Below are 12,579 nucleotides of genomic sequence, written 5' to 3'. Positions count from 1 at the left end.
ATCAGCTTTTTGATATGCCACACCTGTCAGGTGGATGGATGATCTTGGCAAAGGAGAAACGCTCACTAACAGGGATATAAACAGATTTGAGAGAAATAAGCTTTTTGTGCGTATAGAACATTTCTGGGATCTTTTATTTCAGCTCTTGAAACATGGGACCAACACTTTACATGTTGCGTTTATGTTTTGGTTCAGTGTACACATTCTGTTATGGAGCTGAGAGAAAAGGTTGCGGTTTTAAAGCTAATTTCCTGCAATTCTATACATTTTACCATGGCTAATGATGTGTTCTTTTGCTCAAACACAAAATCTGTACAGATAAGTTAATTGTTTTTGGAGTTTAATTCTCCCTGACTGTCTAGCTTTTATTTTGGTGATTGTTAGTTCTCGAAGATTATATTCGAAAAAAATATATATCGATCCATTAATCTTTTCTAAATACATTATGTGGTTTAGTCGTTTAAGTTTACACAAAGCATTTTTCCATTTCATTTTTTAAAAACTGTTTAGTTAAGCGGCCCGCCCAAGGATTTCAATGGTAGAAAAATCCCTGTTTGTTTGTGCCCTCTCTCGGTCTCTCCAGTTGAATAAAGAGTTCCAAGCGGAGGAGGCTCCTACAGTCATCCTGTGTATCAGTATGCAGTGGTTCAGAGAGTGGGAGAGCTTTGTCAAGGGCAAAGACAATGGTAGGATTCTTTGAGAATAGATACCTGGCATTATAGTACCAACAGAAGCTAAGAGCTGAATTACCTCAATACACCATTATCGTATTGTATCCTCTGTGCAGACCAGATATGTAATAATAATATATGCTATTTAGCAGGCGCTTTTATCCAAAGCGACTTAGTTATGCGTGCGTACACTTTACGTATGGGTTGTCCCGGGAATCGACCCACTATCCTGGCGTTACAAGCGCCATGCTCTACCAACTGAGCTACAGGTTAATAAATACAGTCTGCAATGTTCCTCAGTAACAACACTAAAGCTTTTGTTGGTGTTTGTTTATGTTGGTCATTGTTTTCTCAGAGCCCCCTGGTCCTATTGACAACAGTAAGATTGGTGTCATGAAAGGGGGACACGTACAGCTCAAGCAAGGTAAGCAGTGTATGCTCATACATATTCACATTGTGTGGGTTGGTTGGTCGGTCTGTGGGTGCCTGCGCTACGAACACCCACTCTTTCCTTGACAGACTGACCAGGTGAATCCAGGCAAAAGCTATCATCTCTTATTGATGTCACTTGTTAAGTTAAATCCAGTTCAATCAGTGTAGATGAATGGGAGGAGACAGGTTAAAGAATGATTTTTAAGCCTTGAGACGGTTGAGACATGGATTGTGTGTGTGCCATTCAGAGGTGAATGGTGGGCACGACAAAATATTTAAGTGCCTTTGAACAGGGTATGGTAGTAGGTGCCAGGCACATCGGTTTGTGTCAAGAACTGCAACGCTGCTGGGTTTTTTACGCTAAATAGTTTACTGTGTGTATCAAGAATGGTCCACCATCCAAAAGACATCCTGCCAACTTAACACAACTGTGGGAAGCACTGGAGTCGGCATGGGGCAGCATCCCTGTGGAATACTTTTGACACCTTATAGAGGCCATGCCCCGATGAATTGAAGCTGTTCTGAGGGCAAAGGGGGGAGGTGTCCTTAATGTAGCCTTTTTCCACATGTTATTACTTCGCTCCACAGCTATTTTCAGGTCTCTCCAGAGTTGTTCGATTGGGTTCAAGTCTGGGCTCTGGCTGGGCCACTCTAGGACATTCAGAGACTTGTCCCGAAGCCACTCCTGTTTTGTCTTGGCTGTGTGCTTAGGGTTGTTGTCCTGTTGGAAGGTGAACCTTCACCCCAGTCTGAGGTCCTGAGCCCTCTGGAGCAGGTTTTCATCAAGGATCTCACTGTACTTTGCTTTGTTCATCTTTCCCTCGATCCTGACTAGTCTCCCAGTCCCTGCCTCTGAAAAATATCCCTACAGTGTGATGCTGCCACCATGCTTCACTGTAGTGATAGTGCCAGGTTTCCTCCACACTTGGCATTCAGGCCAAAGAGTTCAATCTTGGTTTCATCAGACCAGAGAATCTTGTTTCTCATGGTCTGAGAGTCCTTTAGGTACCTTTTGGCAAACTCAAAGCGGGCAGTCATGTGCCTTTCACTGAGGAGTGGCTTCCGTCTGGGCACTCTACCATAAAGGCCTGATTGGTGGAGTGCTGCAGAGATGGTTGTCCTTCTGGAAAGTTCTCCCATCTCCACAGAAGAACTCTAGAGCTCTGTCAAAGTGACCATTGGGTTCTTGGTCACCTCCCTGACCAAGGCCCTTCTCCCCCGATTGCTTAGTTTGGCCAGGCGGCCAGCTCTAGGAATAGTCTTGGTGGTTCCAAACTTCTTCCATTTAAGAATGATGGAGACCACTGTGTTCTTGGATTTTCAATGCTGTAGAAATTTTTTGGTACCCTTGCCCAGATCTATTCCTCGACACAATCCTGTCTCGGAGCTCTACGGACAATTCTTTTGACCTCATCGCTTGGTTTTTGCTCTGACATGCACTGTCAACTGTGGGACCTTATATAGACTTTTCCAAATCATGTCCAATCAATTGCATTTACCACAGGTGGACTCCAATCAAGTTGTAGAAACATCCTAAGAAAGATCAGTGGAATCGGGATACACCAGAGCTAAATTTTGAGTGTCATAGCAAAGGGTTTGAATATTTATTTAAATAAGGTATTTTATATATTTGTTAATTTATTTTTTTGCAAAAATTTCTAAACCTGTTTTCACTTCGTCGTTATGGAGTATTCTTTGAAGATTGAGGGGATACAACTATTTTTAATCCATTTTAGAATAAGGCTGTAACATAACAAAATGTGGAAAAAGTAAAGGGGTCTGAATACTTTCCGAATGCACTGTATATCAAATAGCTAAATGACCATATGATCCTTGTGGGGTGTTCCTAATGTTTCGTATACTCAGTGTAGTGTATGTTAACACGCCTTGGTGTGTGCTCCTAGGGGCTGACTATGGTCAGATCTCAGAGGAGACGTGGCAGTATCTCCTCGGTATCTATAGTGGAGGGCCTGAGATTGCAGTGAGACAGACAGTGCTGGCCACCGACACAGACAGCCTGCATGGAGAGAGGAAGATAGAGGCAGAGACCAGGGCACTCTGAGAAATGGTGAGTCACAGCACACAAACACGTTGTGTTTATGCACACACACACAAACACACACACACACGTACAGCACCCAATACACATGTTGTGTTTACAAACATATACAGGTAAGCACACATACAAACAAGCACACTCAATCATACACATACAGTGCATTCAGAAAGTATTCACACTCCTTCACTACTTCCACATTTTGTTGTGTTACAGCTTGAATTTAAAATTGATTCCATTTTTAAAAAAATCTTTTGTCACTGGCCTACATACAAACAAGCACACTCAATCATACACATACACTACTCAATCATACACATACACTACTCAATCATACACTAACCCATAATGTCAAAGAGGAATTTTGTTTTTAGACATTTGGCAAATTAATAAAACATTTAAAAAGCCAAAATGTCTTGCGTCAATAAGTATTCAACCTCTTTATGGCAAGCCTAAATAAGTTCACGAGTAAAAATGTGCTTAGCAAATCACATAGTAAGTTGCAAGGCTTGACTGTTTGCAGTAATAGTATTTTAATATGTTTTTTGAATGACTACCTCATCTCTGTACCCCACACATACAATCATCTGTAAGGTCCCTCAGTCGAGCAGTGAATTTCAAACACTGATTCAACCGCAAAGACCAGGGAGGTTTTCCAATGCCTCGCAAAGAAGGGCAGCTATTGGTAGATGGTTGATGGGTAAAAAATAAGTAAAAAAACCAGACATTGAATATCACTTTGAGCATGGTGAAGTTATTAATTGTACTTTGGAGGGTGTATAAATACACCCAGTCACTACAAAGATACAGGCGTCCTTCCCAACTCAGTTGCCAGAGAGGAAGTAAACTGCTATTGATTTCACCATAAGGCCAATGGTGAGATAACAGTTAGAGTTTAATGGCTGTGATAGGATAGAACTGAGGATGGATCAACAACATTGTAGTTACTTCAAAACATGTATCCTGTTTGCAACATGGCACTAAAGTAATATTGCAAAACATTTGGAAAAACAATTCACTTTTTGTCCTGAAAAAAAGGTTTATGTTTGGGACAAATACAACACATTACTTAACAAATCACATAATAAATTGCATGGACTCTTAAATGTATTGACTCAGGGGTGTGAATACTTATGTAAATTAGATATTTTTCTATTTAAGTTTCAATAAACTTAAAAACATTTCTAAAAACATGTTTTCACTTTGTCATTATGGAGCATTGTGTGTAGATGTGAGATTGTTTTTATTTATTTAATCCATTTTGAATTCAGGCTGTAACACAACAAAATGTGGAATAAGTAAAGGGGTATGAATACTTTCTGAAGGCACTGTACACTTGAGCACCAAAATATTATTGCTTCCCACTGACGGTTTCCCACACACATGCACCTAATACACACTATACACGCACACACACACACACACACACACACACACACACACACACACACACACACACACACACACACACACACACACACACAGTTGAAGTCGGAATACATTTAAACTAATTTTTTCACAATTCTAACATTTAATCCTAGTAAAAATTCCTTGTCTTAGGTCAGTTAGGATCACCACTTTATTTTAAGAATGTGAAATGTCAGAATAATAGTACAGAGAATTATTTATTTCAGCTTTTATTTCTTTCATCACATTCCCAGTGGGTCAGAAGTTTACATACACTCAATTAGTATTTGGTAGCATTGCCTTTAAATTGTTTAACTTGGGTCAAACGTTTCGGATAGCCTTCCACAAGCTTCCCAGAATAAGTTGGGTGAATTTTGGCCCATTCCTCCTGACAGAGCTGGTGTAACTGAGTCAGGTTTGTAGGCCTCCTTGCTCGCACACACTTTTTCAGTTCTGCCCACAAATTTTCTGTAGAATTGAGGTCAGGGCTTTGTGGTGGCCTTAACTTTGTTGTCCTTAAGCCATTTTGCCACAACTTTGGAAGTATGCTTGGGGTCATTGTCCATTTGGAAGACCCATTTTGCGACCAAGCTTTAACTTCCTAACTGATGTCTTGAGATGTTGCTTCAATATATCCACATAATTGTCCTGCCTCATGATGCCATCTATTTTGTGAAGTGCACCAGACCCTCCTGCAGCAAAGCACTCCCACAACATGATGCTGCCACCCCCCTGCTTCACGGTTGGGATGGTGTTCTTTGGCTTGCAAGCCTCCCCCTTTTTCCTCCAAACATAACGATGGTCATTATGGCCAAACAGTTCTATTTTGGTTTCATCAGACCAGAGGACATTTCTCCAAAGAGTACGATGTTTGTCCCTATGTGCAGTTGCAAACCGTAGTCTGGCTGTTTTATGGTGATTTTGGAGCAGTGGCTTCTTCCTTGCTGAGCGGCCTTTCAGGTTATGTCGATATAGGACTTGTTTTACTGTGGATATAGACACTTTTGTACCTGTTTCCTCCAGCAACTTCACAAGGTGTTTTGCTGTTGTGGGATTGATTTGCACTTTTCGCACCAAAGTACGTTCATCTCTAGGAGATAGAACGCATCTCCTTCCTGAGCGGTCATCACAAAGCCCTTACCTCAATGCCACAGATGAAAGAAATAAAAGCTGAAATAAATCATTCTCTCTACTGTTATTCTGACATTTCACATTCTTAAAATAAAGTGGTGATCCTAACTGATCTAAGACAGGGAATTTTTTACTAGGATTGAATGTCAGGAATTGTGAAACTGAGTTTAAATGTATTTGGCTAAGGTGTATGTAATCTTCTGACTTCAACTGTATATATGTCAGTGCATTCAGAAAGTATTCAGACCCCTTCCCTTTTTCCACATTTTGTTACTTTACAGCCTCATTCTAAAATTGATTAAATAATGAAAATCCTCATCAATCTACACACACTACCCTATAATGACAAAGCAAAAACTTTTTTGAAATGTTTGCAAATTTATGACAAATATAAAACAGAAATAACTTATTTCCATAAGTATTCAGACCCTTTGCTATGATACTCAAAATTGAGCTCATGTGCACCATGTTTCCATGTTTCTACAACTTTATTCAAATCAAACTTTATTTGTCACGTGCGCTGGTAGTCCTGAGGCATGGTCCTAGGGCTCAGGTCCTCCGAAAGAAAGAAAGAGAAAGAAAAAGAGAATTAGAGAGAGCATACTTAAGTTCACACAGGACACCGGATAAGACAGGAGAAATACTCCAGATATAAGACTGACCCTAGCCCCCCGACACAAACTACTGCAGCATAAATACTGGAGCTGAGACAGGAGGGGTCAAGAGACACTGTAGCCACATCCGATGATACCCCCGGACAGGGCCAAACAGGCAGGATATAACCCCACCCACTTTGCCAAAGCACAGCCCCCACACCACTAGAGGGATATCTTCAACCACCAACTTACCATCCTGAGACAAGGCCGAGTATAGCCCACAAAGATCTCCGCCATGGCACAAGCCAAGGGGGGGCGCCAACCCAGAATACAACAGGTGTAGACCTTACAGTGAAATGCTTACTTACAGGCTCTAACCAATAGTGCAAAAAAGGTATTAGGTGAACAATGGGTAGGGAAAGAAATAAAACAACAGTAAAAAGACAGGCTATATACAGTAGCAAGGCTATAAAAGTAGCGAGTCTACATACAGACACCGGTTAGTCAGGCTGATTGAGGTTGTATGTACATGTAGATATGGTTAAAGTGACTATGCATATATGATGAACAGAGAGTAGCAGTAGCGTAAAAGAGGGGTTGGCGGGTGGTGGGTGGGACACCATGCAGATAGCCCAGTTTGCCAATTTGCAGGAGCACTGGTTGGTCGGACCAAATTGAGGTAGTATGTACATGAATGTATAGTTAAAGTGACTATGCATATATGATAAACAGCAGCGTAAAAAGAAGGGTTTGGAGGGGCACACAATGCAAATAGTCCGGGTAGCCATTTGATTACCTGTTCAGGAGTCTTATGGCTTGGGGGTAAAAACTGTTGAGAAGCCATTTTGTCCTAGACTTGGCACTCCGGTACCGCTTGCCATGCGGTAGTAGAGAGAACAGTCTATGACTGAGGTGGCTGGGGTCTTTGACTATTTTTAGGGCCTTCCTCTGACACCGCCAGGTGTAGAGGTCCTGGATGGCAGGCAGCTTAGCCCCAGTGATGTACTGGGCCGTACGCACTACCCTCTGTAGTGCCTTGCGGTCAGAGGCCGAGCAATTGCCATACCAGGAAGTGACGCAACCAAGCAGGATGCTCTCTATGTTGCAGCTGTAGAACCTTTTGAGGATCTCAGGACCCATGCCAAATGTTTTTAGTTTCCTGAGGGGGAATAGGCTTTGTCGAGCCCTCGTCACGACTGTCTTGGTGTGTTTGAACCATTCTAGTTTGTTGTTGATGTGGACACCAAGGAACTTGAAGCTCTCAACCTGCTCCACTACAGCCCCGTCGATGAGAATGGGGGCGTGCTCGGTCCTCCTTTTCCTGTAGTCCACAATAATCTCCTTAGTCTTGGTTACGTTGAGGGATAGGTTGTTATTCTGGCACCACACGGCCAGGTATCTGACTTCCTCCCTATAGGCTGTCTCGTTGTTGTCGGTGATCATGCCTACCACTGTTGTGTTGTCTGCAAACTTAATGATTGTGTTGGAGTCATGCCTGGCCATGCAGTCGTGGGTGAACAGGGAGTGTAGGAGGGGACTAAGCACGCACCCCTGGGGAGCTCCAGTGTTGAGGATCAGCGTGGCAGATGTGTTGCTACCTACCCTCACCACCTGGGGGCGGCCCGTCAGGAAGTCCAGGATCCAGTTGCAGAGGGAGGTGTTTAGTCCCAGGATCCTTATCTTAGTGATGAGCTTTGAGGGTACTATGGTGTTGAACGCTGAGCTGTAGTCAATGAATAGCATTCTCACATAAGTGTTCCTTTTGTCCAGGTGGGAAAGGGCAGTGTGGAGTGCAATATCATCTGTGGATCTGTTTGGGCGGTATGCAAATTGGAGTGGGTCTAGGGTTTCTGGGATAATGGTGTTGATGTGAGCCATTACCAACCTTTCAAAGCACTTCATGGCTACGGACGTGAGTGCTACGGGTCTGTAGTCATTTAGGCAGGTTGCCTTTGTTCTTGGGCACAGGAACTATGGTGGTCTGCTTGAAACATGTTGGTATTACAGACTCAATCAGGGACATGTTGAAAATGTCAGTGAAGACACCTGCCAGTTGGTCAGCACATGCCTGGAGCACACGTCCTGGTAATCCGTCTGGCCCCGCAGCCTTGTGTATGTTGACCTGTTTAAAGGTCTTACGTCGGCTACGGAGAGTGTGATCACACAGTCGTCTGGAACAGCTGATGTTTTCATGCATGCCTCAGTGTTGCTTGCCTCGAAGCGAGCATAGAAGTGATTTAGCTCGTCTGGTAGGCTCGTGTCACTGGGCAGCTCGCGGCTGTGCTTCCCTTTGTAGTCTGTAATAGTTTGCAAGCCCTGCCACATAACACGAGCGTCGAAGCCGGTGTAGTATGATTCAAACTTAGCCATGTATTGACGCTTTGCCTGTTTGATGGTTCGTCGCAGGGCATAGCAGGATTTCTTGTAAGCTTCCGGGTTAGAGTCCCGCACCTTGAAAGCGGCAGCTCTACCCTTTAGCTCAGTGCGAATGTTGCCTGTAATCCATGGCTTCTGGATGGGGAATGTACGTACAGTCACTGTGGGGATGACGTCCTCGATGCACTTATTGATATAGCCAGTGACTGATGTGGTGTACTCCTCAATGCCATCGGAAGAATCCTGGAACATGTTCCAGTCTGTGATAGCAAAACAGTCCTGTAGTTTAGTATCTGCTTCATCTGACAACTTGTTTTATAGAGTCACTGGTGCTTCCTGCTTTAATATTTGCTTGTAAGCAGGAATCAGGAGGATAGAGTTGTGATCGGATTTACCAAATGGAGGGCGAGGGAGAGCTTTGTACGCGTCTCTGTGTGTGGAGTACAGGTGATCTAGAATTTTATTTCCCTCTGGTTGCACATTTAACATGTTGATGGAAATTTGGTAGAACTGATTTAAGTTTCCCTGCATTAAAGTCTCTTGCTACTAGGAGCGCCGCCTCTGGGTGAGTGGTTTCCTGTTTGCTTATTTCCTTATACAGCTGACTGAGTGCGGTCTTAGTGCCAGCATCTGTCTGTGGTGGTAAATAAACAGCCACAAAAAGTATAGCTGAAAACTCTCCTGGCAAGTAGTGTGGCATGCAATTTATCACAATATACTCTACATCAGGCGAGCAAAATCTAGAGACTTCCTTAGATTTCGTGCACCAGCTGTTGTTTACAAATATGCACAGACCGCCCCCCCTCGTCTTACCGGACTGTCTTGCCGGTATTGCGTGTATCCCACTAGCTGAATATCCATGTCATCATTCAGCCACGATTTTGTGAAACATAGGATATTAGTTTTTGATGTCCCGTTGGTAAGATATTCGTGATCGTACCTCGTCTAGTTTATTGTCCAATGATTGCACGTTGGTGAGTAGTGTTGACGGTAACGGCAGCTTTCCCACTCGCCTTTTCCGGGTCCTGACCAGGCATCCGGCTCTTTGTCCTCTGTACCTGCGTTGCTTCCTATTGCAAATAACGGGGATATCGGCCCTGCCGGGTGTTTGGAGAATGTCTTGTGCGTCTTGTTTGTTGAAGAAAAAATCTTTGTCTAATCCGAGGTGAGTGATCGCTGTCCTGATATCCAGAAGCTCTTTTTTTGCCGTAAGATACGGTTGCAGAAACATTATGTACAAAATAAGTTACAAATAATGTGAAAAAACCCCACATAATTGCACAATTGCTTGGGCGGCCGTAAAACTGCTGCCATTTCTTCCAGCGCCATTTTAGAGTCCACCTGTGGTAAATTCAATTGATTGGACATGATTTGGAAAGGCAAATATCTGCAGCATTGAATGTCCCCAAGAGCACCGTGGCCTCCATCATTCTTAAATGGAAGAAGTTTGCAACCACCAAGAAATCTTCCTAGAGCTGGCCGCCCGGCCAAGCTGTGCAATCAGGGGAGAAGGGCCTTGGTCAGGGAGGTGACCTAGAACCCGATGGTCACTCTAACAGAGCTCCAGAGTTCCTTTGTGGAGATGGGAGAACCTTACAGAAGGACAACCATCTCTGCAGCACTCCACCAATTAGGGCTTTATGGTGGAGTGGCCAGACGGAAGCCACTCCTCAGTAAAAGACTGGCCGCTTTGAGTTTGCCAAAAGGCACCTAAAGGACTCTCAGACCATGAGAAATGATATTCTCTGGTCTGATGAAACCAAAGATTGAACTCTTTGGCCTGAATTCCAAGTGTCACGTCTGGAGGAAACTGGCACCATCCCTACGGTGAAGCTTGGTGGTGGCAGCATCATGCTGTGGGGATGTTTTTCGCAGCAGGAACTGGGAGACTAGTCAGTATCAAGAGAAAGATGAACAGAAGAAAGTACATAGAGATCCTTGATGAAAACCTGCTCAGGACCTCAGACTGGGGCGAAGGTTCACCTTCCAGCAGGTAAACAACCCTATTCACACAGCCAAGACAACACAGGAGTGGCTTCAGGGCAAGCCTCTGAATGTCCTTGAGTGGCCCATCCAGAGCCCGAACTTGAACACGATCAAACATCTCTGGAGAGACATGAAAAAAGCTGTGCAGCGATGCTCCCCGTCCAACCTGACAGATCTTGAGAGGATCTGCAGAGAAGAATAGGAGATACTCCCCAAATTCAGGTGTGCCAAGCTTGTAGTGTAATACCCAAGAAGACTCAAGGCTGTAATCGCAGCCAAAGATACTTTAACAAAGTACTGAGTAAAGTGTCTGAATACTTATGTAATATTATTTTTTATTTTTTTTAATTGCAAAAATTCTGAAAACCTGTTTTTTCTTTGTCATTATGGCGTATTGTGTGTAGATTGAGAAAAAACAACAACAATTTAATAAATTTTGGAATAAAGCTGTAACTTAACAATGTGGAATAAGTCAGGCGGTCTGAATACTTTCGGAATTCACTTTATATACATACACACACACACCACTCAGGTCTAAGGAGGAGGTAGCATAAACATTACAATTTTTCCCAAACACTTCAATACTGGACCTCTTGGCTCCTTTAACTGTCTGGTACCATTGTTCTCACGTAGGTCAGGTCGTTCTCATGAGTTACTACATTCCTCTATTGCGGGATAGGGTGTGTGTGGTTAATGGGTGTGCATGAATGTGAAAAGAACAAGGAAGGCAATGCACTCGATGTAGTTAATAAACATCTTGTAATTCTGGACAACTGTGTTTGCACAACCTGAGATTCCAGATACTGTAACTAGATTGCACATTAAGACGGAGGGGAATTGGTCTTGCACATTAAAACATGCAATTCTACAAAAAAATACTTAATCCACCAGAATACACAAAATTCAAGTTTGTTTCCCTTTGCCCTTGATGTATTTTCCTATTTTTATAAGAATGTTTTCTTTCCTTCCCTTATAGGTTGTCTGTGTTTGACTCCCCTGTACACTAGCCCTCACTGGAGCTGAGGCGGTTGATTTACACCTGGGTGAAGAGAAGCCTTATTGTGAGCACTTTGTAAAATGTAGCAACGCGCCTTATTCTATTACCCGTGCAGGAAGACATATTGGTCAATTATCATCATAGTGTAGTAGAAAAGGTGTTATTTATTGAACAAACTTAAGATGTTTTAGGAAGAAAATATACATTGCGTAGTTGCAGTAGGTTGGTGACAACAAAATCTAAATTGCTGCTGTACTACTGTAGTAGGTGTGTCATATCGTTAACGGTGTCCTGCACTCAGACGAGAGGGAGGAAGGGAATGTCGTGCCGAGGGGCGTGACATCATCAGTGTTAATTGCTACTTGACAACTCGGGTGAACTTGTACTAATCTTTTTTTGCTGCAGGCCCCAAACAACAAACATTCAATGACTACACGTTTGTCTCTCCGAGACAATGGAAGAGGATGGATGGATGTAAAAAAAAAAAGGCTGTTCAGAGCGTGTTGAACGTTGCGATCTTGTTGAAGTGTTCCACTCCCTTTCCGAGGAGGACTGCAAAGTTTTCAGATTGTCGTGACTCGCGGCATCTCATCGCATAGTCGATTTATTTATTTAAGTCATACAGATCGAGGCTTATCCCATCAATAACCCTTAGTAGTGTAAGTTTACATACCGTATGAACAAGCAGATTAGGTTATTGTCTCTCTCTCTCTCTCCATTCCTTAGTGTAGGAGAATAGACTGGTCCCAGGTCTATTTGTGCTGTCTTACCAACTCTGATCTACCAACCCTCCGGTGCCTGCAGCCCCAGTTTAGGATAGGATATCAGGCTAGGAGGAGAGGAAAGAGAGGGGGGAGATCCCGTCCACCTGGAGGGGTAGGTGTGGAAGAGGTGTAGTAAAGAGGTGTGTCGGTCACCCGTCTAAAG

General features: G+C 43.3%; 1 protein-coding gene across 6 annotated transcripts in view; it reads left to right on the top strand.

Moving 5' to 3' along the window:
• The window catches only part of LOC115203731 (ubiquitin carboxyl-terminal hydrolase 20), a 40,304-nt gene extending 28,165 nt beyond the window's left edge, over nucleotides 1–12,139 (top strand). For 3 of the 6 annotated variants that reach the window (XM_029768665.1, XM_029768664.1, XM_029768667.1), the window contains 5 exons: nucleotides 584–686; nucleotides 1,027–1,095; nucleotides 3,008–3,171; nucleotides 11,632–11,716; nucleotides 12,058–12,139. In XM_029768665.1, coding sequence (XP_029624525.1) covers nucleotides 584–686; nucleotides 1,027–1,095; nucleotides 3,008–3,165 — 330 coding nt within the window. In that variant the 3' untranslated portion in view covers nucleotides 3,166–3,171; nucleotides 11,632–11,716; nucleotides 12,058–12,139. Of the gene's footprint in view, nucleotides 1–583; nucleotides 687–1,026; nucleotides 1,096–3,007; nucleotides 3,172–11,631; nucleotides 11,717–12,057 lie in introns of those variants that run through there. The other 3 variants (XM_029768666.1, XM_029768669.1, XM_029768668.1) reach the window with 3 other exon arrangements.
• The last annotated feature ends 440 nt before the right edge of the window (nucleotides 12,140–12,579 follow it).

The sequence above is a fragment of the Salmo trutta genome, chromosome 12, assembly GCF_901001165.1.
Source record: "Salmo trutta chromosome 12, fSalTru1.1, whole genome shotgun sequence".
Classification (NCBI taxonomy): Eukaryota; Metazoa; Chordata; class Actinopteri; order Salmoniformes; family Salmonidae; genus Salmo; species Salmo trutta.
Note: the sequence above shows the minus strand (reverse complement) of the source record. Positions and strands in the feature narration are given on the sequence as shown.